We start from the raw sequence: 24868 nt of genomic DNA on the forward strand, positions 1-24868 counted from the left end.
TCTCAGACTTAGAAACTTGAAGATCTGTAGACTTCAATTCCCCAAATTTTCCAGCAAGCAGGTAAGCTGGGGAATTCTGGGAGTTGAAAGTCACTCATTTTCAAGCTGCCAAGGTTGAAAAATAACGGATTACTCTGTTAATTGAAAATATATATATGAAACAGATTACTAAAAAATATGCCGGTCAGATTTCTTCAGATAAATGTAAGTTTTACATAAATACATGCTTGCTAATACTGATTCATTAGCATCCTCGATTACAATAAAAGCAATCAATTTATGCAAATACTTTATACTTCTAAAATATTCTTCTTGTATTACTGCTGCACGTGAAATTTCCAGGTTTAGTTTGGCAATCTGAGATACAGGTAATGCTTGACTGACAACCATTATTGGGACTGGAATTGCCATCATAATTTGGGTTAAAATGATAAAATGAGTCATCATTTGACTGGACCCAATTTAACAACCATTTTTGCCATGGTTATTAAGTGAATCCATGGTTAAGCAAATCCAATCTACCCAATAGATTTATTTTGCTAGAAACTGGCAAAAAAGTTTACAAATTATGACTACGTCACTGCAGGACATTGCAACCAGTTATATATGTGAACCAATTTTCCAGGACCCAAACTGCGATCATGTGACCATGGAGGTAGAATGATATTCATAGATGTGAGCATAGGATGTAAGCACTTTTTCTAACGCTGTTGTGACTTTGAATCATCGTTAAACAAAGAGATATAAGTCAAGGACTGCTTGTAGAGTTGTTGAGCTTCTGGTAAACTAAAACAAACAGAAACATGTATTTCTTTCCATAAAATATGCCCTTTTAGAAAACTGAAGTTGTTTTATTCAGATAGGCTTAATAAACAAAGCAGGTCTGTAAAAGTATCTAGAGAAAAACAACAAGAGTTGAAATGTGCAGTTAATTTTAAACAAAAAGGTTTTTAAGATTCCATGTCTATACTGTCACTTAGTATAACTTTGTAAATTTACTACAATTCATTTATTTTGATTTAGGACCTACCCAATTTCCAAAGGACTCTGGGAGGCTCATAATATAACAATAAATAAAAGTACAATAAACTTTTTAGGAAACACATAAAGAGACAAGTGCTGCAAAAGGGGTGACAAATCAGTATTCTGAAGAAAATCTTTGATAACATATTAAAATTATACTGCTAAAGAAAGAGGTATACTATTGTTGTTTTACTGCATAACCTGTTTTTGGAAAGAACAGTATTCCTTTCCTTTTTATACCTTAATCATCCCAATATGTCTACGTGTATAACATTTTTTGGTCCATTCAGCTGAATCCAATTCTTGGAGATTGTCTGAACAAGTGCTGGAAATTTTCAATTAAGCAACATTGTTTTGACAAAGAATCAAAAGTGTATTATCAATACTCATCAATAACAATGGAGATATATATTCTATCAGACATAACAATTTGTAGCCTTCACATACCTATAATTCAAATAATACAGCTCAAATGTATATTTAGAAAGTCAAAAGTATCATATTTTCAAAAGTTTCCTGCTTTATTTATGTATTTATTTTATCAAATGTATATGGCCACTCATCTCACACAAGATGACTTCAACAAGGCTTCTTACCACTTCAACATGTGTTGATAACAAAGATTAAATATCTTTATATTTAGGAAGAGTGTAACCTCTTAGAAGAAAATATGCAAGATACAGAATAAACAAAATCTTAAATATCTGCTCCAAGCTCAGCACACTGTTTGTCTGATATGTGATTTGCTAATGATTCTATGATGTCAAGCAGAAGAGATTGACTGAGAGACCGAAGATTTGGCAGCTTGGATACCTTCAAGAAAGGGAAAATGATTTGTTATTACTAGGAATCCAGTAATATGTTTTGTACAAATTAATATTTTATTTCTTCAAGTGAGCAAAATGAATTTAATCTTAAAACAGAAATCTAATGTAATGGAACATGTTTTACTTTCCATGAAACAAGCAAGTTTAGCAATAATGAGAAGAAACAATCAACATTTAAGATTTTCTATTCCTTTGTTCTAGCTCTCATGTCTGCATAATTATGCAAGATATAGCTTTTGAAAACTAGTGATGAGATTCTCAAAAAATCAATAGAAAAGACATTTAAACAATGGCTTTTAACAGATGAAATCTTAAAATATTAACATGTTTATAGTGTTGTAAAAATTTAGATAATTTTAAAAAATGGCTAATGCAATAAATCCAATCTCCAAAGCCAATTTCTAATTTTAAAATGTTTTTATAATGGAAATATACTTTGGATTTAGTTGGAAAATTTCTTAATAACTTCCCAAATATCAGTCAATCTGTGTATTACAGAATATTTCTACAAGTTTAGCATTGTAGGACTGCATTGCAACCAACCTGAAAAGAAAAAGTAATAATAAATATAACTGGCTTCCAATTGATCCTATTGCAATTAAATGCTGTATCTTTCTTTAATCCCAATACATTTGTGCTGTGGATTTTGAATTATTTTCCCTCTGATCATGTAACTCATATATGCTATATTATAACCATTACATTTCAAGGTCAATTTTTATACATTGCATAGCTGGACAAAGATAGGAGGAGCTACTATTAATGAAACATAGGAATTGTTCCTATCTTTGTCTAGCTATGCAATATACAGAAATTGACCTTGAAATATAATGGTTATAATATTGCATAGATGAGTTATGCTACTGGAAGAGCTACTATTAACAAAACATAAGTGGCCACAGCAATGCAGCGACTTAAACAGATGGACCTGTCAGTCAGAGAGGGCTAGTACTGCACTAGTTCAAGCACACAGGACCAACTGGCCGAGTGAGGTCCCATCATTTCCTTCTAGCTTCTGTCAACCTAACAGTTTGAAAGCATGTAAAAATGCAAGAAGATAAATAGGAACCACTTTGGGGAAAAACTAGCAGTGTTTCATCTGGAAGCCAGCGCCAGACCTGTCCAAATGCGAGGCAAGATCGGCAGAAGAAAACCCAGATGACCCAACACCTCCCCCCAAAACACTGCTAGCCAGCTGGCACAAAGCTGGTTCATCCCCCTGTGGTGTATCATGGATAGTGCACATACATGAACAAAATGAACTAACAGTTTTAGGCTACCAAACTACTCTGTGGTTAAAAAGCACTGTAGACTTTCCTGGTGTATGCTATACACTAAAAATAAAGCAAAACATATAACTAAACTCTTCTTGGATTCTCTAGAATTAATTTCATACTTGTTAACAATGTAAATATAATATATAAATTAACTATAATACTACTATCTTAATTGTAGGAAACTTATTCCTCCTATAAATAATTAAATACAAATATCATACACATACATACACCTATATGTATCAATATGTTACAATACCAATACTAACAGAAGAACAAAGAACAGTTAACATTTAAAGGGAGACATTGGGTAAGGAACACTGAAGATTAATCAAGGCAGATTAAAAATGCATAGCAAACAATCCAAAGGGAGCAACAAGAATGAAACTGAGGACTACCTTAAGCTGTTTTCAACCATGGCAGTGAAAGAGGACAGCAGATGCCCAGAACCCCAGAAAACATCCAACCAACCTTGGTGAACTGGTGAACAATGATATATAGGCAGTGTCTCTTCATGTCCAGTGCTTGAGTCCTATCAGCTGCCTCTAAAATCTGGGGGGAAAAGCAAGTTTCTTGCATCAAAAGGACTCTATAAGCTTGAATGTTAGGGCTGTGCAGATGAAAAAATGTGATTTGTAGCATACATGCAAAAACTGGAATGAACATCTTAAACTAACAATACTTTTGAGAGCAGAAGTTGTGGAAATTAGGCATTAAATGTCAAGAGAAGGCATGGTAGCTTTAAAATATAGGTAATCCTCAAGATGTGACTGTAATAAGGCCTGCTCATTACAGTCATATGTCGCAGTGGCTGTTAAATAAAGCATCTAAGCTAACAGTAATACTGTGCTAATGTAATACTAATGCTGGGAGAGCTAAAGCCAGTGTCTAATGAAGAAAGAAAAACAGAGTTTTGCCAGTCTTATTTTTTGCTGAGAAAAAGATAGCGACTTGCAAGATTGTATCGTGTCGCCCAGCAATGGAGTAGCCTGCGCTTCTTCCCTACCCCAACCTCCTGAGCTCTAGAGATCTTTAAAAGGTAAGTGAGTGATGGGGTGGGGAGAAGTGTGTGGAACCCACTGAGTTGGCAAAGCAGGCCCAGTGCCTGTGGGGACCCAGCAGGGCAGAATCAGGGCGGGGGGAGGGGAATAAGGGGTGGGGTGGCATGCTGCAGCATCTCTGTACTCAGCGGTAAGAGCGAATGAGTGCAAGGTGACCTAACTTTGGGACTGGGTCGTAAGTATCTTTGAGGTGATCTTTCCTAACTTTGAATAGTTGCTAGGTGACTGGTCATAAGAAGAGAACTACTTGTATTTCCAACAAATGCCATGTGCTTATAGACACTCTCCAAACCACATTTTGCTTTCAAACCAAATCTCTTTGCAGCCCTAAATATACATATGAATAGACTTTACCGAAGATTAAGTTTCTAAAGCTTCATAAAAGCATTGCAGCAGGTAGTCCCAAAGGTGCTTTTTCAAGAGGCAACCGGACTTTCTGGTTTTTTCTTTGAAGACCTTTCACTTCTCGTCCAAGAAGCTTCTTTAGCTCTGACTTCATTCCCCACCATCCAGTCAGAGCTGAAGAACCTTCTTGGATGAGAAGCAAAACGTCTTCAAAGAAAAAACCAGAAACAGCCATGACCTGGACGACTGAGAATCTCCATAGACATTGCAGCAGGTAGTTAATATGCACCATTTTCTAATGGCATGGACTAATTTAATGACATATCAGCTTTACACTATTGGGGAAACAGATGATAGCTCTGGCCTCCCAGGGATTCTTCAGAGCATGGGGACATTTAGATACTGAGATTTGTCCTACATAATCTGAAGTCATCTGGTGGTTTGTCAATTGGCCATTTTCCTTGATTTGAAATGATTCATATGAATGGAAGGGGACTGTAATATTATAACCTGCACAATGTATAATCTATCTTCCATTCTTGCATAAAACCAGTAAAGAAAAATGGGAATTGGGAATTCATTACAATTATATATTTAGAAATATTTAATGAACAAGCCACATTTTTTTCTAATTAGGAGATATATTCTTTATCATCTTTGTTTAAAATATGTTAAGGATTTGTATATTACAATTTTTGTAATTAATTACAAAATTAATTAATTAATTACAAAAAGGAAATGCATTGAACTCCATACCAACCATAGAGATAGGTAGACAATAGACAGACTAATCAGAAACTAATCAGTCTAATCTTGCAAACTATGCAGTATTTATTTTTGGAACTTTCAATTGATTATTCCCAGAAAAAAATGTATTAAGAGATAATTACACTTAGTTCCAAATTGATTCATTAGTAGCAATTACCTGAAGCACATTTTCCACAGTAACATTCATTTCCAGATTCTGCTTGCAATATGCTTGAAGACGATTATTATAGAACCCATAATAATAAGGGGCAGCAAAGAGGTAGCTAAAAAAAACAGTTAAAGAGAATTCGTGTTTCATATTGTAAGGATGCAAGTATCATAAACTGAAACAGAATAGCAATAAGGACAAACAAAGGTTTGATCTCTGCTTATATTCTCTCTAGTGTGTTATTGTTATAATTGCAGCTGGTTGCCTTCTTGAAAATTGTCTTTGGCTCTGGGCCATGCACATTGCTGCCATTTCAGCTATATTATATGTGCAGCAGCTGTTTCCCAATTCTCTGTGAACTCAAATACACAGAAAGGAGCTGGTGTAAGCAAAATAAAAACTCAGAATTGATGTGTTCATAGAAGATTACTTCTTATGGTGAGCCACCAACAATCTCCTTGCCTGAGGAACTCTAATGTCAATAGTGGAAAATTAGTGGACTGGTCCTAGGTCTGACTGTGATGTTCCTTCCATTTTCAGTAGGAATCAGAATCTACTTGAGGTGAACTTTCAGGAGATGAAGAGCTTTCCAACAGGAAAGAGAAAAATGAAAATATGGAGGCTCCATTTCCTTCCTGCAACTATTGAGTATTTTAAAGCTACCAAGTCAAATTTCCAGCCTTAGTAGACTAGGGACAAGTTGACAGGAAAAAAGATCCTGTAATAAACTTTGGAATTAGCATTCATTAAATAGGATATCTATAGTAAGCATTTATTTTTCCTCTTCTCTTCTATCCTCACTGAAGCCCTATCCAGGATATTTATTACCAAATAGTTATAAACTAATTTATATATAATTCTGCATCCCGAGTTGTATAAAAGGAGCCACAGGGTAGTCTTTTAAGCTTTGGGTACAATCCCCAGAGATTTTAAAGTTGCAATTTTGAATGTAATGGAAGGGGGAAATAGTAAAAAAAAATCTGGAGAGTATTAAGTTACCTCTAATTAATGTGGGTTTTGTCCTGGCACCACTTGGGTTTGTGGTCCCTGGCACATCATGGAAAGAGTGTGCCCTCAGCTAGAAAACACTGAGCATCTCTGTTGTAATACTTAACACAAATAACATATTAAGCCAGATAAAGGATACAGGGAATCTTCAGGAGGCATATTCACTTCACCATAATAAATATATCGTAACATAGATTCAAATGCTTGTTTGCTTGGCACCATCTCACCAATTGAAATATTAACTTGGCCATCTTCTGGCATAAAAGAACGAAACATGGCTTCAAAGTAACTAGAGAAAAAAGAAAAAAACAGTTGAACCATATGGTTGATTCCATACTTGCTTTTTCTCATAAAATTGCATCACTCGTTGGTTGTTCAACAAACAAAATAAAGAGCAAAGAATGAAATACTGGAGCATTTTTAAATTCCTCTTTTAAACGTTTTGTTTCTCAAATGCAACCAATTTACAATGTTTTTAAACTTACACATTGTGCAATACTCCCTCTCGGGGCAGATGGGAAGTTCAGAAAACTGAATAAATGAATAGCTGGCTGGATGAATAAATAAATAATAAATTTAAATAGATACAATTATTCAACATTTCTTATCAAAATTTCTATTTTGCTCTGTAGCTTGGGCCCAATTTTTATAATAAAAAGAAGTCAAAATAAAAAGTTATATTCTAACATCTGTATAATTTTATATCATAGATTATTAAAATGTAAAACATACCTAGAGCGGGCTGCAAGAATAGCTTTATGAGCTGGTCTTGGATGACCATCTAATAGTAGAATGATATCACAGAATTCTAGACCAGCACCTTCCAAATAGGCTTTCATATCCTGAATCAACGAGGTTCCTGCACACACAGGACCATAAAGGTTAGCCCAAGATGTTGAAAATCATTGACTTAGTTATATCAGAACAGCTAGAAGTTACTTGCAATTATGTATCCACCGTTTCAGTGCAATGCAATGCCATCAAGGAATTTCGTTAATATTTGATAATCTAAAATACCAAATCCCCAAAGTCAAGTTACTGACTATAGATATGTCCATGTAGTTTTCTTGGCAACAATGTTTTCTTGGCAACAATTTGCAATTGCCTTCTACCAGGAAGACTTTTTTTTTTTCAGTTTCTCAGTTTCCCTGTCTCTTATGCAACCTGAATCATTTTTTTAAAGCCAAAGTTAAGCTACAAGGTATTATTGCATTCCTTCTAAATTCTGAGATGACAAATTGATTAGTTAAGCAAAATAGTTAACAGATACGAATTACTGCACAGTAGCTGAACATCAGAAAGCTTATACCTGGGGAGAGTTTTTTTAATTGGCAAAATATTAATTACTTCTCGTAGGGGTAAGTTTTTTCAGCCTGATCATAATCAGCAGTGTCAGAGATTAGCACATATACTTGGAAAATATAATTGGAGATATGAAAAACACATTTTCATTTTTTCCTCCTACAGAACGACCAAAGGATTATCATTATCACCCTGCAAAATACTGTGGCTTTGAATTTAAAGAGAACAACATATTAGTTTTAGCAATAAGTGGCAATTAGACAAGCTATGTCCATGTAGGTACTTCTCCAGATATTCTTCAACCTATTACCATTTTTAACAACAGTTTGAAGTTTCGATGGCACTGAAAAAAGCCAGTTATTTCCTCAAATTTATGGTCCTACAGTCACATGATTGCAATTCAGGCACTTAGCACAAGCAACTCACATTTACAATAGTTGCAGTGTCTTGCAGCCATTTGCAACCTTCCCAGCCGGCCTCCCACAAGCAAATTCAATGGGGGAAGCCAGATTCGCTTAACAACTGCATGATTCATTTATCAGCCTCATGATTTGCTTAACAACCGTGGTAACATATAAATAAGGTCTGGTCACATGATGACTCACTTAATTACTGCATAACTTAGAGACCAAAATTGTGATGTCAATTGTGGTCATAAGTCAAGGACTACCTGTAGGATGTAATGGTTATTCTTTTCGCTTATACTTTGTAGAACACCTGCACTGTAATTCAGCTCTTTTATCTAAGACAGTATTTGGAGGTTAAATTAATATATCTTTCTCCAAACATTTATTGATTAGGCCATCATTAAGTAAATGATTGATCATTTATTGATTAGGCCATCATTAAGCCCTGGAATCATCCATTCTTTTTCCCAACCTACAAAATTGTACAGACTCTTACTTATGTTTTCAAATTCATTTTATTTCAAAACTGAACATTTATGAACTTTAATTCTATCCTGTACTCTAGACTTCTATAATTTATACACAGACCGTAGTGTGAAAACAATATTTCATCTTGGATGGAAGATACATTACCGATATCAAGAGGCTGATCAGAATGTGTTCGAAATGGAGGTTGCTGCTTTCGTCGTACTATTTCTACTATCAAAGATGAAGAAAGATGTTCAAATTCTTTCATCATTATTACCTGATTAAAGTGTGATTCTTTTACCACAAAATTCAGACAGTGTTCCTAAAAAAAAAAGCAGCAGCATATGTATCCATGTTGTAAGAAAATCATGTTTGGAATGTTTTTTCTACAATTTCAAAAAATTCTGCAGTATAGTATAAAAAAGTTCTAGAATATAATAAAGTTTAAATGACATGTTTCACAAGCATTACAGTTAACTCTATGAATATGCACTATTTATAGAAGCTAATTCTGAAAGATTCAAATTCAGAAGTTACACAGCCAGTTTATCTCTTTTCTTTGGATTCTTACCAATGTTCTTTAACAGAGTCTCTCTAAATGGGGAAAATATTGGCTTGCATACCTTCTCCTTTAGTTGCAACATGTACTTTTCTATTTTATTTAACCTATGGGATCAGGTCCCAGGTCCCTTTTTATTTCCCAATAGAGCTGGAATCTCTCTTAAACAATTTAAATTTGCATAGTTTACTGATACATGAACAATGGAAAAAAGATGAAACACATGCAAGAATGGGTGGCTTCGTTCAGGAAAAGTACTTGAAAATTGATTGCCTAGTACCAGAATGTTCAAGTTAGTTTAAAATGAAACAGTTTTATATATGAAAATTCATTAATTACACACACACACACACACACACACACACAAAAGATTTAGTGTTGGCTAGTTGAACAAGTCCCTGCAGTTTTCTTAGGAAGATTTTGGAAGTTTGCCCTTGCCTACCTAACATTTACAGACAGTGACTGACTTATGATCATGCTGCTGGGTTTGTACCCAAGGCAGGGTAAGAATTCAAAATTTCCTGATTTCTGGCCTGTGCTTTAACCACTTGGACTCTGATTTTTTTAAAAAAAACAACAATCCTACCTTCAGCTGATCCAGTTGAAGTTTGTTTGCATTTTCACATACAAGAAGTACATTCTGCAGATCTACTGAGGCCTCAATGTATTGGACACAGAGTTGTTCCAATCGAGATAGTTTGAAGTTAAGAGCCAGCTTGTACACATCCATGATTAGCAGAACATCTTGCACATGCCCTATGTAACAATTAATTAATTAATTAATTGCACATACTGCAACGATGCGACAGGTGAGAAAGCAGGCAGGAAAGAGATTTGATTCCCAGTATTAATATTGCAATAATGAATCTCTAAAAACCTATGTTAAAATGCTATTAAAGCATCTGCATTCCTTTATGCTAAGAAATGCAATACAGAGCAGTAAAGTGCAAAAAGATAAAAACTTTGTGATGGAAAAGGAGTTATCTGTATCACCCTGACTACAGGTGGACCTCAATCTATGACTGCAATGGAGCCTGCCCATTACAATCTTTAAGTTGTGGCAGTCATTAATACCTACATAATTGCCTCACTTAATTACCACAATCCCTGCATTCCCTGTTATGGTCATTAAATGACAGGGCAGGTCATTAGTGTAGCGCAGGATATCTCATGGGGTGGTGGGGCCCCTGAGAGGCCAGGTACAAGCCAGGTGTGCACTGCAGCACTTTACAGTGGTCTCTCTAAACTCTTTTTAGATTTTTGGCTCCCTCTTGTCTTTGGAAGTTGGTTGAAAGAGGTGCCTGCCAAAGAATTTCATCTCCTCTCTGGCATTGGAAAGGAACTCTTTCAGTTGTTCCTGTATCCCACCGAAGGAGTTCAGATTTTCTCAATACGCAGCTCTTTCAGCCAACTCCCAGCAGAGAAGACTACAGATGGCAATCGCATGGTCATGTGGAGCTTAGCAATTAGTTGTAAGTCCAAACAGGTTGCCAAGGATCCTGATTTTGATCATATGACTGTGGGGATAAGAGTGCAATGTTTTGTAACATCTGGAAGTGCTTTGTAGGTCATAAAGCATCCTTTCTGAGGCTGTTGTAAATCTGGACTGCCATTAAACAAATGGTTGTAAGTCAAACACTATCTTTATTCTGACAAGTAGTAGTTCTCCAGTTTCCTGGTCACAAAAAAGGCCTTTCAAGGTGAATCTTTAAGCTGGACAGCTACTAGCTTAATCTAGAAACACTGGCCTATAAAGCGCATGTTCTGGCATTGCATAGAGGCTTTTAAAATTATTGTTTAAAAATCTAATCACAAAAATTCTGCTCTCTAACTAGGCTATTTGCTTGGAGAAAGGATAATAAAGTGATAAAATAACCATTTTGTTCAAGCCTTTATCTCAACTGGATCCTCCTGGTTCAAGAGTGTAATATAGGAAAGCACTTGGCTTATCATCTCCTCCAAAGACATTTCCCTCTCTCTTTCTTTCCTTTTTCTTCTTATTGGTATTCCATCTCCCTTTAAGCTCAAAGGCACAATTTCTCAACACATCTCAGCTGAGAATTCATAGCCTCACTGCTGCTGGGGATTCTTACATTTTTTAAAATATTTTTAAGAACCTTAAGAATTTAAGGTTCTTAAATATTTCCTACAACCATTTCTTATAATGTTAGGCAAAGGCATCTTTCAAGCTATTCCTGATTGCTAAGGATTTCCAATGCACATTTTGCTCAGAGTTTCACAAATCATGTTGGGAACACATCATCAGAAGCACAGCCATATTCTTGTCTGGTCTGTGACACACAGGCATAAGCATACTGAAATTTGCTGCAGATGGCAATCACGTGAAATTTGCTTTTGGTTTTAGTATCATAAGCCTCTGGCACTAGTCACGTTTAATTTTTTTCTTTCTTAGAAAGATGAATTCCAGAATCATGCACTACTTTTCCTAGGAATCCATTCTACTATTCTACCTTTGCGCGGGTACTTGATTTTGTCTGTATAGAGGAACTGCATGAGCACTTCAAAGGGCTGAGCTTCAGCTTCCCGGATTGTCACTTCCAGCAGCGGCTGCAGGCGACCCATCTTTACATTGTTGCCTGCCATTTCCTTTTGGGGCACCTCTTGTCCTTCCTCATTTACCTCTTGCTTAGATTTCTAATAAAGAGAGGGAAAAGTTAGAGTTAACGTTATCTAAAAGTTAGGCTTATCTAAATTTGACAAAAATAAATACATAAAAGTCAGGTCTACGTAAGCCAAATAATGCCGCAAAATGAAGCAATTACATGGTTATTTATATAGCCTTGCATATACATAAGTTCTAGACAAATTTGTCATTATTTTTGTTTTATCTGGTTATTAAAATTAAGAGAGACTCTAATACAAATAGCAAACTATACCTAATGATGGTATATATTTTAAGATTTACCCAAATATTATATCCTGTTGTAGGAACTGAAAAAAGAAATCAATCATCACTTCTAGATTACTTTTTAATTGAAAGTATCCATTCCTTTAGATTCTATATATGACAGATTCAACTAGTTAACATGAAAGCATCGATTTGCAGCTCTTTCCTCAATAACTAATATTAGTGGCCTGTGACCCTCCTATCCATTTGTTTCAAGTTAAGTATCAAAAGTTATTGTAAGTGGAGTTAATAAGAGAACATATTCATTAAACTTTAGCTAAGTTCTCTCATTAGTTCTAGTAGTAATATCCTTTGTCGTATGCTTATTACACTAATATATTGCTGTAACCAAACCACAAATGGCCTGATAGACTTATTCTTGGAGAGGAGAGCCGATTGCTGCAAACAAACATATTTATTCTAATTTATTTTTATGGTTAAATATTAGTAATTTACACATTTTCCTCATTTACTCCAGAAGATAAATTGGATTATGGGGATCCAATAAATATTTGTAATAAATCATACTTGTTTCAGCCTTTCTTTTGCCTGTGTAATTTTCTTCCTCAGCCATTTACAGCGAGCTGTGACAATAGCTGTATGCCCTCGGACCCGCTCTTCTTTCTGTCAGAAATAGGGAGACAGCATGGAAAATGAAGCAGGATTTTTAGTAATATGAACACATTTTTCACTTTCTCATCTTTCTTCTAAGCTTTTCTTTATCAAAATAATAGGGAAATCATACACAGCATGGCCCCTGGAAATATTTCCAAGCCCCTTATCAGCAGTTAATACTACTATATTGATGAATAACAAAATACATAGTATATAAATAATAGATGATATATACATATATTTCCTGCAGAGAAAACTTTTCAGCCATGTCATTAGAATTCACTTACCTCCCCAAGCACAAATTCTAGATCACTGAATTGCCTGTTTTCCCATAGTCTTCCATAGTCATCATGTAAAGTACATTTTGGGTAACAAGAAAACTGAAATCAAGAATTATTGCTTTGTTATACTCTGAAATGGAATGTTTTATTGCTGTGAATGACAGTTTGGCATGAACAGACTACATAATTGTTATTAACTTTATGTAATTGAACCGATATAATGGTACACTATCTAGAAGATTTAACTCTCTTTGCTCTACAACATTTTCATAAGAAATAGTAGCAAGAAAAACCTTTGACCTAATTAATTTATGCACGCATACATTCATATTCCTCATATTATTTCCTCAGAACTGAAAATGCTATGCAGAATGCAGAAAATGGGCAATAAATAGTAGGAGAAAGAAACTAATGGGCTGCAGCTCACTTGGCTTATTCAGAATTGGGCTGTGAGAGTGGCTGGCTGGAGTGCACAACTATGTGCGAAGCTCAACTTGAGCAAATGGCAGGCTAGTGGGCACTTGTCTGTGTGTGTGCTGGTGTGCTGCTTGTGTAAGTTGAGTTGTGCATCTGTGTGCCAGCCTGCCACTCCTACAAGGGCTGTCTCTTCACCAGCCTGCTGCTTACATAGCTCAGTTCCCCTCGATCCCCCAGCTGGACCACCAAGCCTCAAAGGTTGGGAGCTACCGGTGCAGGTGGTTTCTTGAAACACAACCATATAGAAACAACTCTACATGGAAAAGTTATGTATATGAAATATTACCTATTTACAACACAAACTGTTCAAAAGATCCAGGAATAAAATTAGCTTGCAATGTCAGAAACTACTCAATTTTATACAAAAAGAAAAATGGTGGGAAAAGTGGTGGGAGAACACAACTTCAAATATGAAATCACATGAAATCACATCCTAAATTTCTGCAAATGAAAATAACTCTGCTAGATCTTGATGCTTCCTTAGTGTGATAACTCTGCACTTTAACTTGTTTCTGTGACAAGTTAACATTGCTCTCAACTTGTACATCAGATCTCAACTAGCTAAAGACAGAAGGAAACTTTTCTACCATATTCCAGAAAAAATCATTTTTATTATATATCTCTCTGCAACTCTTGATATAAGATGTAGCAGTCTCTTCCTAAGCAAAAGATCATGCTCCAAAATGGAATTTTATGCTAAATAAATACTAAAGAGTAAATATCAAAATATTTTAAAGTTGTTCACTGTCAAAACTTCAACTAATAATTCTTATCTTCTTATATTATGACCAATGCTTTCAATATATTACCTGAAATCTATACATTTCTCCACTTCTGATGTTATTGTCCACTGTCCCTCCAAAGATATACATGGCATCACAGATAACAGCTGCAGCATGGAAGAGTCTTCCAGTTGGTAACTAGAAACAAAGAATGCAAAATACCTTGTATTCCCTTTAAAAATATTATGATGCACAACCACAACTTCAGTTTTCCGCACTGGTGCTCTGTAGCCAATATTTTCTGGTCTAAAATCAGTTTTCAAGGCTTAAGATTCAACACAACTGTGTGGGAAATACAGCACATATGCTGATCCACTACCATATATAGATATACTACTGTATACAGGTCAGTTCATATTTAAAGAGAGTAGCGCCTTTTTAATACAAAGAAAGAGAAAAACTTCTAAAACCAACATCAAACCAAAGAAAATTGTCAGATCACTTAGTATCTTAGTATTCATACGAAAGGGTGGGTATTCCCTGAAGAGTAAACCCCTCACTATCTATCACTTCATAATGCTCACCTCTCACCAGTAAACTAGCTGTGATTAAATGCCCCTTTTACCTAGGAACAGCCCCAATTATTCATGTATATACATTGCATACCATCCATTTCTTTAATGGATCTGACAAGCTTACAAATGTGCAATAAAGCAACAAACATTAAAACAAAACATACAAAAACTAAACATTTAACATAGTCAACATCAAAACATCCAAACACTAAAAGGCCTAAGTGAATAAGTATTTTTATTCCCTCCTAAGCTGTAATATAATAATCTTTTTTTTAATTCTAGTGGTGATTTGTTCCATGTTTAATAACAGCATTTATACTACTGGTATTTATACTATTTCTTTCTTCCTTATAATTCTATCTGTCATATATGAAATCAATTTGTTAAATCAGAGATTTTGCAGAGGTAATTAAAAGTAATTATATTTTTACCTCACTATCTGGACTTGGCTGGATAACTTCCCATGTCTGAGAGTCAACATCATAGCAATGAAGTTCATTAGGCAATGTATTATCTGCAGCACCACCAAACACATAGAGATGGCGATCAAAAGCAACCATTGTGTGACCATATCTCCTTTGGGGAGGAGGTGGAGAGCCCCGTAGTAAGTGTTCGGTAGGGATTCGTGTCCAACTGATATTTAAAAAAACAAAGATTATTTATTAATTGAATTTGTAGTGTTTCAGTTTTTAAAACAGGAAAGCACAAAGCTGCATCCAAGCCTTACAAATTCTCTAACAATTGTCATGTGTCACAGAAAGGAAAATTATTAAATATTTCAAGAGTAATCCCAATGTACTATTTAATGTATTTACTGTTATTAAAGTTGGTTTAAATTTAGATTTACATCTAGATTAAATAAAAAAAAAATTTTTGCCATGAGATTTATTTTTTGCACCAAGTCAAAAGTGAATTCTGGTCCTTACTCTGAAATGCTTTGCAGCTTGTTTTAAAGACATTTATGAAGCAAAGCACATCTTCCTTTGTGTGTTTGACTGATCATTACTATCTATAATTTCTCCCTCTTTTATCTGTACAAAATATTTTACAAATTGTTATCCTGCTTATCAGCTAATCAAAGTCTTGGATACAATCCTCAACTAGGTAGTAAGCACATTAAATAGGAATTAATTCTAACTATATACATTTTTGTTCTCTTTTGATTTCCTTAAACTGAACACATAACATTTTAGTTCAGTTTACAATTAATGCATCTTTTTTACATTTTGCTGAGTTTAAATGTTAATTATAAATGATTATAATAGGTTTTGCAACAGGATCCTTTAGTCTGTTTTCATAAATAACACAGAAATGCAACTTGGTCCATCATTCTGTAGAATTTTTGCCCTGGTAAGACAAAATAACTTATTCCACTTTAGATTTCAGAAATCAACTTGATGGAACATCCTACCAGCATAGTATAATGTAATTTCATAATGGCCTAATGAAGGGATTCAGATACCGTAATATATTTTTTTGGTCCATTACAATTTGTATACAGATAATGAATAATTCATTCATAATAAAAACAATTCAGGCAAATGCCTTACTGAAACTGTAAAACTAAATCCATGTAGGTCGACTGCTTTAATATATATAACAATATTAAAGTAATCAATATTACTTCAGTTATACTAAATGTTATAGTTTACTCCTGTGACCCAGTTTGATGTTGCAGTTAAGCCATCAGGCTGGAAACCAGGAGAACATGCGTTCCAGTCCCACAAAGGCACAAAGGCAGACTGGTGACTTTAGGCCTGTCAGTCTTTTATACTCTTGGAAGGCGGCAAACTACTTTCAAAAACCTTTGCCAAGAAAACTACAGGGAATTATCCTGGCAGTCACCAGGAACCAAAAACAGAACTGAAGGCACACACACACCCCTCTCAAAGCCTTCTCCTGATTTTCATTTTTAGTGTCATTTTCTTCAATGTCTCCATTGAAATTTATTTCCTCATAACTAACAATTTTTTTTGTGGGGATACCTTACAGAAATGTATTTATTTATTAAACATATTTCTGTGCTACTGCAATCAAAATGACTCTTGGCATTTTACAAAGAAAAAATATAATGTAAGAGATGGCATAAAAAATAAAAACACAATAGCATTACAATACAACAAAGTTAGAAAAAAGAGGGTGACATCAAATCAAATCAGGGGAATACTTTTCAAATTATTTTTTCAAGAGCTTTTGAATTTAAATTATAGCAAACATTTCCACTAGATAAATCCAAGATACTCATTTTTAAACTTACTTGATTTTGCTCAGTTATATTTCATACATACATTTTTTCTTTGAATTCAAATTGAAAAAGGTTATTGGTAATCTTTGCTCCACTCTGGCCAGAAAAAACAAACATCCTCTCTTTGCAGACAGCTACAGGAAAATTACAGCATGAAGGAGGAATCTCACCAGTTTGTTTAACCTGAAAAGCAACACCACAAAATAAACTGCAATAAATCTAAGTATTTCTGTAGATCTATATACTGTAGATTCATTGTCTATGGAGATTCTGAGTCATCCAGATCATGGTTGTCCCAAAGGTGCTTTTTCAAGAGGCAACTGGACTTTCTGGTTTTTCTTTGAAGACATCTCACTTCTCATTCAAGAAGCTTCTTCAGCTCTGACTGGATGGTGGGGAACGGAAGGATTTATACTATCTTTCCATTCCCTACCATTCAGTCAGAGCTATAGATTCACTGTTAATTTGAAGACTGAAATGTATGGTGATTTGTTCATACTATCAAAAAATAAACAAGGACTAAACTTTTTAAAACCAGGTATTGAAAGATCAACAGTTTGGGTTGCATATCTATCTTCTCTTGCTAAAAGTAAAAATACATTTTATAAGCCTACTCCTGAAAAATGAGGATTTCAGTCTTAGTTACCTAAGGTATAATCTAGCAGGAACAATAAAATTTAAATATAAAAAATTGCAAAAAGTTAGAACTATGCAACCAATATTTTGTTTAAATGTGTTTCTGAAATACTGACAATTGTTGAATTAGAAATATCCATCCACCCTTCCACCACAATCCATCTCTAAATAGATTAACCTCAACTCTCATTGAGGAATTATATTTTAACCCAGAATTTAACAACATTAAGATATTGTTTTACCTCTTCCCAACACGTTAAATCTCTGTCTTGTAAATTAATAGTCCACATGTCATTTAATCTGTATTGAAGGAAAATATCACTTTTAATATATTTTTAGGAATGTAACAGTAACAGCACAATCTATTTATGTTAAGGAAAATTTACAATCAAGGCCCTAATAGATATTAGAATTGAATATACATTAAAAGTTCTCCAACAGCATAAAATGATAAAAGTCAAAGTTCAGTGATAGAGATCCAAGGAGACTGTGAGATTTGGGGACCAAAATGAGTGAAATGTGCAACCTACAATCCCTGTTACCCACCGTCACTTTAAGCAAATGTCATAGCCAGAGCTCTAAGACATAAGGCCTGAATTCTGCCTCAGTGATTATTTCTCATCTTCTCTTCCACATTGGAAAATTAATCCATAGAGAATTTGAGGGGGCTTTTTGAAATGGGTTGTATTTTTTAGTGTAAGGAACTGATTCCAAGCTCCTAAAATATGTTTAAATATTCAAAATTCAATCATCTACATCCTTAATTACCCTTCATGAATTTCTTTTGGATTAGGAAAGAATTATATTGAAGAGACAAGCAACTAGGCATTGGAAGTCAGGGAGACAGTAAAGAACTTACTGTAATATTTGGTCAAATCAGGTTTGGCCAAATATTATATATTATTACTAATTAATTTTCTTGAGAAAAAAGGCTCCAGAAAATGGAAACACATTTTGCCAATGAAGAAACATATGTTAGAACAAGGCTCATATAATTTATTTCATTTAAATTTTTCAATGAACTGCAAATTAGGCCTTCTTAATTATGAATTTCTGAATATCATAATAAACCAATAGTAAACTAAAATACTAATAAAGGCATGTAAGTAAATCTAACTTCATCCTATCAGATCAAGAGTCTTAAAAATGAGCTGTCTTACAATTATTAATAAAAATAACCATAACCTTAGACAAATAATGTATCTTACCGTGCATTTCCATCATATCCTGCAAAAATCCAGAGTTTATCACTATAGACGGTTGCACCATGAGCTGACCGGGCAACTGGTAATCTAAAGACAAATTTCCAAGTATCTTAACTGCTATTACAGTTACACAAGTATGACAAAAGACTGATTATTACATACCTAAATGAATGAATATTTCAAAATGTAACTATTTGGGGAATAGTTACGTTTTAGTACAGAACACCATATACTTTTTCTGCTACCTGCTATAAGAATTTTTTACTTGAGTACAATAAATTTGGGCCAACCTGCAAAATATCTCTGATCTGGATGATATATATTAATTAGATATGATGATGAGCACATGTTTTACCTTATCTGTATTATTTATTTATTATTCTTTTAATTTTATGTTATCTGGCCAGAATTGTTTTGGATGGATGGTTTGGAAGGATAAATAATTTAAATCCCAAGATTTTGGTATTCATAGTTTAATGGGAGAAAAAACAAACCAACACATTAAAAACTCCAGATCATCCCTCAGGCTAAGCAAAGTGTAATTCAGTTACAATTGCATATCAAGAAAAAAACAAGTTAATTGAATGTTTTTCTTTCTGAATTAGTGAAGTCAGTCATAGAAGGTTCTAGGTTTACTTCCTAAATATATATATCAAGGGCTAGCACCTTTTAACAGCCTTTTAAAAAAAGTTTTAGTTTGACTTGGGATCTTGATTAAATAAAAGCAATTGTTCTTTATTTAGCATTATCTGCAAATACAGCCACTGATTCTTGCCTTTTACTGATTTTTTTAGGTAAAAGGATTGAAAGAAGACTGCTACCATAATGGGTTTAATGTTACTGCTGTTTATCAACTGAGAAGGGCCAAAATCTAGACTACTTTGCAGCCTTCATAATTATATACAAAATTACTCCTCTGAGTTCTGTTCTATGAATCTGCACTTTTTACAGGTTTACATAATAATACATATACACTCTTACCTTCCTTCAATCTTCCATTCTGTCCACTGGCCTGTTGCAAGTTTATATTCAAAAAGATCATTTTTGTTCTTCAAGTTGGAATTGGAATATATATCTCCAGTGTAGCCACCTAAATGATGATGTTTCAATAAAAGAGATGGTTTACACAATTTGAGTTATTATTTATAACAATAAATATGGCTACATAAAGCAAACCAATTAATGCCTTTATAGTTCATAAGAAACATATATGATATCCAGAACTTGTCATGTCTATTTTGTGCAATGCATACTGACTTTTTATTTCCTGGTATGCTTTGCAATATGTCTGATTCCTGCATTATTTCCATACTGTTAGTTTTTAAACTTATCTTATTCCATATTGTTTCAGATCTTGCTCACATTCATGAATTGATAACATTTATCAATTAGTTTTCTGTCAGTGCTATATACTTTTGTTAACTCCTCATGCTAATTCACTAAGATTCCTAAATTACGCGTAGAACTCGGTTAGCTTTCTGTTAACTCACCAAATACAAACATGCTGCTTCCATAAACTACTGCTGAGTGGTGATACCTTGGTGCTGGTGGAGTCCCAGTAGTAAAAGCCCTATGCAGAACAATACACAAGAGTACGTAGAAATAAAAAATAGGTTTAATCAACATGGTACTTTAACGAAAGGCATGGAAATGTTGATTGTATTTTTAACTTAATGTCTGTCATATCAAAAGTGGTCAAAACAAAACAAGTACAGATCAACAAGGGTTTTCAGATTGCCTGCCATATAACAAAAAAATTCTTTGGATTTACATTCTAAAACAAAAGAAGAAATCTTTCCATTTAACAACACTGGTAATAAAAATAAGATACATAGACTTTCTTTGAAAGGAATGCTTCAAAATGCATGGCAGCATGTATGAAGCAGATATTTTAAAAATACTAAAGCTACTGTGCCTTTTTCAAAATGTCTGTGGCTCTTTTGGAAGCTACCTCCAATTTTACTAGTCTAGAGTATGAGATGTAGATAGTAGGTAGGTAGGTAGAGAATTGTATTTCATATTTAAATTAGTAATATTCTTACATATTTGCCAATTATATGCTATTGCTCCTGTATATAACCTATGAAAACTTTGCATGTTTGTTCAGAAGGAACTTGGGCCTATCACACCTCCCAAAATTCTGTGGTATAATTTATCTTGTTATTGTTATAAAACCTACTATCTTGAATATATTTAGTTACAACAAAGTTTATAATGTATTTTAAAATTTTAGCTCATTATGTTAATCTTCTTTAAAAAGGTTCAAAACTGCTTTTTCTTCCTAACATGGTTTACCAATAATTTAACTTATTTTGACACCAAATCAGAACAGACAATAATATTCAGAAGTTCTAATTCACTCAAATATTGATAATATGGGACATTTATTAGAAATAGAAATGTACCTGCACCAAGAGCAGTCCTTCACATCAAATCTTAACAGGTCATTCAACATAGTTTTCCTTCAAAGTAAAGGAAACAATACATAAATATATATTCAGAAGCCACAAAAATATTGTTAAAGAAGTTTCATAAGTGAAAGTAATTTACTCAGCTAAATTTTACCTATTATTTAATTTACCTATTAAATTTACCTAAATATTTTTAAATCAAATGGGAGAAAAACAGTAATTTCTTCAACAATTATATTAGGATAAATTTTACAGTATAATTAATGGAAACAGAACAGATATTTATAAATTTAAATTTTGCTTGTTTTCTAAATGCCTCAAGCAAATGACTTATTTTAATAATTTGCCTTACAAATGACACAGTACTGATTAAGTAAAGACTGCACATTTTTGGTAATAACACTACTATTCCTTTCTTTGAAAGCTGTAATGGTATGATCACATACACCCCTGTTTAGTAAAATTTAGTATCTTCAAATCTCTTATATTTTCAGGGATAGCAAATGTTCTTTCATTTCCAAATTACACAGGAATTATTTTTACATCAACCATCATAAAACAACCACTGTGCACTAGACAAAGTAAAGCATATTCCCAACTATTACAAAGTAGATGCAAATAAAATTGCTATTGCATTGTCCCTTCCCACAGAGATGAATTTAGAAATTTTATATATGTTGATAAATCCTTAATCATGCATTTTCTGAAATGATATAAACATTCTAGATAAGATCTATTACTGTCAGGTTGAATAGAGATATTTCCAAATTAGAGATAGATAGATTGATTGATAGATAGATAGGATAGATAAGTGTTCATATTCTAGACTGCCTGACCATCTTGGATATTCCTGTCATAATTTTCAGCTTACATCTTATGTAAATGTATTGCATATGATCACAATTTTCAATCAGTTGAATAATATTTACATTTTGTCAAGACCTTGAAAACTTTGTTCCTGTGCCCCGAGTCTGGGACTCTGGGCATGAAATAGAGCCTGTCTAGTGGCTGTGTGGATGACTGGTTTATTTTTTATATTGTGTGGTTTTTGTATTTGATGTATTTTATTGCGAGCTGCTTAGAGTCACATAAAAGTGGGATGGTTTGTCCAACTTTCTCTTTAGGAGAAAGATTGGGGGGGTTAGGTCTTGGGTGGAAAGGCCAGAGGCCTATAGATGCACTCATCACTTTTGGTACTCCATGGCATTCTTCAAGGGAAGAGTGTTAGGCACTCCAAGGCCATCCTTACTGTCTTTTGCCCCTTATATGTTTTCCTAAAGAGAAAGTAATGGAGCAGCCAAAATAGAGATAACCCACCTCAAACTGGGGAGAGAAATCTCTGCAGCCAGAGGATCCAGAGATTCCCATCCCAGTTTTAAAGTATTTAGAAATACTCTTGCGAAGAAGTACTCAAGTCCAGTTTGCCTTTTTATGCCCGCACTTTTTCTTAATATGCAGGGAGAAAAAAGGTGCTCTGCCTAGCAATATTTTCATGACAGGCAATATTTTAAGAGGAGCCCCCATCGCTGTAAACATTCCAGTTTCCATTCTTTTTTTTCTTTCACATGGTTGTGCATTTCAGTCATTATTTCCTAAAGATAAAAGAAAAAAAAATCCCTCTCACTCCCATCCCAATCTCTGTATCCTCATCTTGAAAACCTTCTCCGGAACAAACGTTTTGTGTGCCATTGTTAAAGTGAACCATGTTAAGGAGCGGAGAAGGGCAAAGAGGAGCCAGCATTTGTATTGCTTGGGGGGGACAGGAAGGAATACAACCAAGCGAAGGAAGGTAGGGAGACTCACCCGTTATCCCCACCAAAGACGTAGATGGCATCTCGATAAGCCACCACGGTGTGTTTACTACGGCTGGAAGGAAAAGACAAGACAACCTTGGTTTACATCCCTTCCCTAAATCCGCCCTCCGGTCCGGTATTTCGTCTGTGGCTCCTGTTCAGGCCAACACCGAGCCGCGTCCCACCCCCCACAGACCCCAGAGACACCTCACCGAGCCCCGACGAACTCATCGCAGGGCGGGAGGCGGCGCCACCGGTGCACCGTCTCGAAAGGCCCGAAATTCAGAGTCAGGTATTCGACGCTGTCAGAGCAACTATGATCAAAATCTACGCTGGGCGCCACCTTGGACCGCCCGCCCGAGTTGGCCGCAGCCGCCATGGCCCGGCTTTTGCTGCCGTGAAGAAAATCCGCGAGACGGCATCGACCAAGACCGAACGTCAACTACAACTCCCGACATCCCACGGCCCCGCCCACACCGTTTCTTATTTGGAAATTCGACTACAATTCCCAGCATGCCACACACTTCCTACAGAAGCATTTTCAAGGGTGATTTTATAGTAGTTTGTATTCTAATTTAGACGTGGTTCTGGTCACTGAGTCGCATACACTCGAAGTACGGTGTTTCAATTATGCTATAACGTGGCAATGGCAGCCAAAAGTTCAAGACAGAAAAAAAAACCAGCTTGTGAACTATATATTCAGGCAGCCCAGGATAAATGTAGTAGCATAATGATCAGTAATTCCAATATGAATTAAGACATAATATTTTGTTAAACATGAGAACAATCTATAAACTTTTAGAAACAGTTCACTTTCCTAACTTTTTTTGAAAAGATGTCAAATACCACGCCAAATGTGAAAAGACATCAAACTTAGTTAAGCAACTATTGTTTGCCTTTTCAAATGAAGGCAATGAAAGAATCAGTTGAACAGAATTTAATCAAAGGGAATGATGAAAATTAAGAAAATTAATTTGTCTATTAGTCTTGACTGCTCTGTCTCCCTTGATACATTTTTAGGACACAAAAGTAAATGCCTACTATTTTCACTACATAAAAAGTTTGGTGAATGTATTCAGCATGGAAATGCACTTAAGTGTATTGTTTGTGTAACTTTTGTCAAGAAAACAAGAAAGAGGGACTTGCTAGAACCATTGATAATACTCAAAAAAGGTATATTCAAGAATTTCATATTTTGTATCAATAAACTATGCCAAAAAACATTTCTTCCCAGGAATGGAATAACATGTTTTTCATCTAAACAGTAGCAAAGTAAAACTGTTTGTTTTGAATAGGATATGGCAGAAAATGATAAAAAAACAAGTAGACACTATACATTTCTATCACTATTATGTTGTTCGTTTATATACTTAACTTATATATTTCTATAAAGGTCTGCAAGTTAGTCTTGATCCTTACTATAGCTATCAAATCATCTTATTTCAAGTATACATTCTGTAGATACTTTTATTTTATACAAAGACTTTGTACACAACTATCCTTAAAAGTCTATGTATGAAACAACCGATGGGACAAAAATGTCAGACTTCTCACTCAGAAGCACTATAGAACTCAAAAGGGATAAATGTATTGATCCACAAATTGTTTTAATATGACAATTAAATCAATTATGGTAGCAGCATAGGAAATTGACAAGGCATCAAGTTACAAAGTACATGTAAAAGACAACCAAATACTCAAAAGAGCTGGAGAGTTTCATTTTACTGGGTATGTTGAAACAGAAGCTGAACTTTAGTTGTTTCTTGTTCAGCTAAATTGCTGTCTTATGAATGGAGCAGCAAATTTT

At 34.5% G+C, this 24868-nt stretch overlaps 1 protein-coding gene across 2 annotated transcripts; it reads right to left on the minus strand.

Moving 5' to 3' along the window:
- Positions 1-830: 830 nt before the first annotated feature.
- LZTR1 (leucine zipper like post translational regulator 1) lies at positions 831-23545 on the minus strand. 2 transcript variants are annotated; one of them, XM_026697723.2, is made up of 20 exons: positions 23274-23545; positions 23072-23134; positions 21263-21319; positions 20348-20427; positions 19839-19947; positions 18861-18944; positions 17895-17952; positions 17060-17199; positions 15203-15404; positions 14284-14394; positions 13004-13096; positions 12630-12725; positions 11665-11848; positions 9780-9949; positions 8800-8956; positions 7190-7316; positions 6597-6746; positions 5459-5564; positions 3599-3679; positions 831-1836 (listed from the first exon to the last, which is right to left on the minus strand). In XM_026697723.2, exons 1-20 carry the CDS (start codon positions 23438-23440, stop codon positions 1720-1722), a joined length of 2352 nt encoding a protein of 783 aa, XP_026553508.1. In that variant the 5' UTR covers positions 23441-23545; the 3' UTR covers positions 831-1719. The 2 variants fall into 2 exon arrangements, with proteins under 2 accessions (XP_026553508.1, XP_026553509.1); XM_026697724.2 differs by having other exon boundaries at positions 3526-3679; positions 23274-23535.
- Between the last annotated feature and the right edge of the window lie 1323 nt (positions 23546-24868).

The sequence above is a fragment of the Pseudonaja textilis genome, chromosome 3 (assembly GCF_049901715.1).
Source record: "Pseudonaja textilis isolate UNSWEBS1 chromosome 3, rPseTex1.2, whole genome shotgun sequence".
NCBI lineage: Eukaryota > Metazoa > Chordata > Lepidosauria > Squamata > Elapidae > Pseudonaja > Pseudonaja textilis.

Excerpts from the sequence above, each read along its gene's own strand:
- LZTR1 (XM_026697723.2), bottom strand. The coding sequence starts at position 23,440 with ATGGCGGCTGCGGCCAACTCGGGCGGGCGGTCCAAGGTGGCGCCCAGC. Across the intron at positions 13,097-14,283 it reads GAGAAATGTATAGATTTCAG|TTTTCTTGTTACCCAAAATG; the intron begins GTAATATATTGA and ends TCTTGATTTCAG. Across the intron at positions 7,317-8,799 it reads TGATCAGCCTCTTGATATCG|GAACCTCGTTGATTCAGGAT; the intron begins GTAATGTATCTT and ends CTGTGTGTGCAG.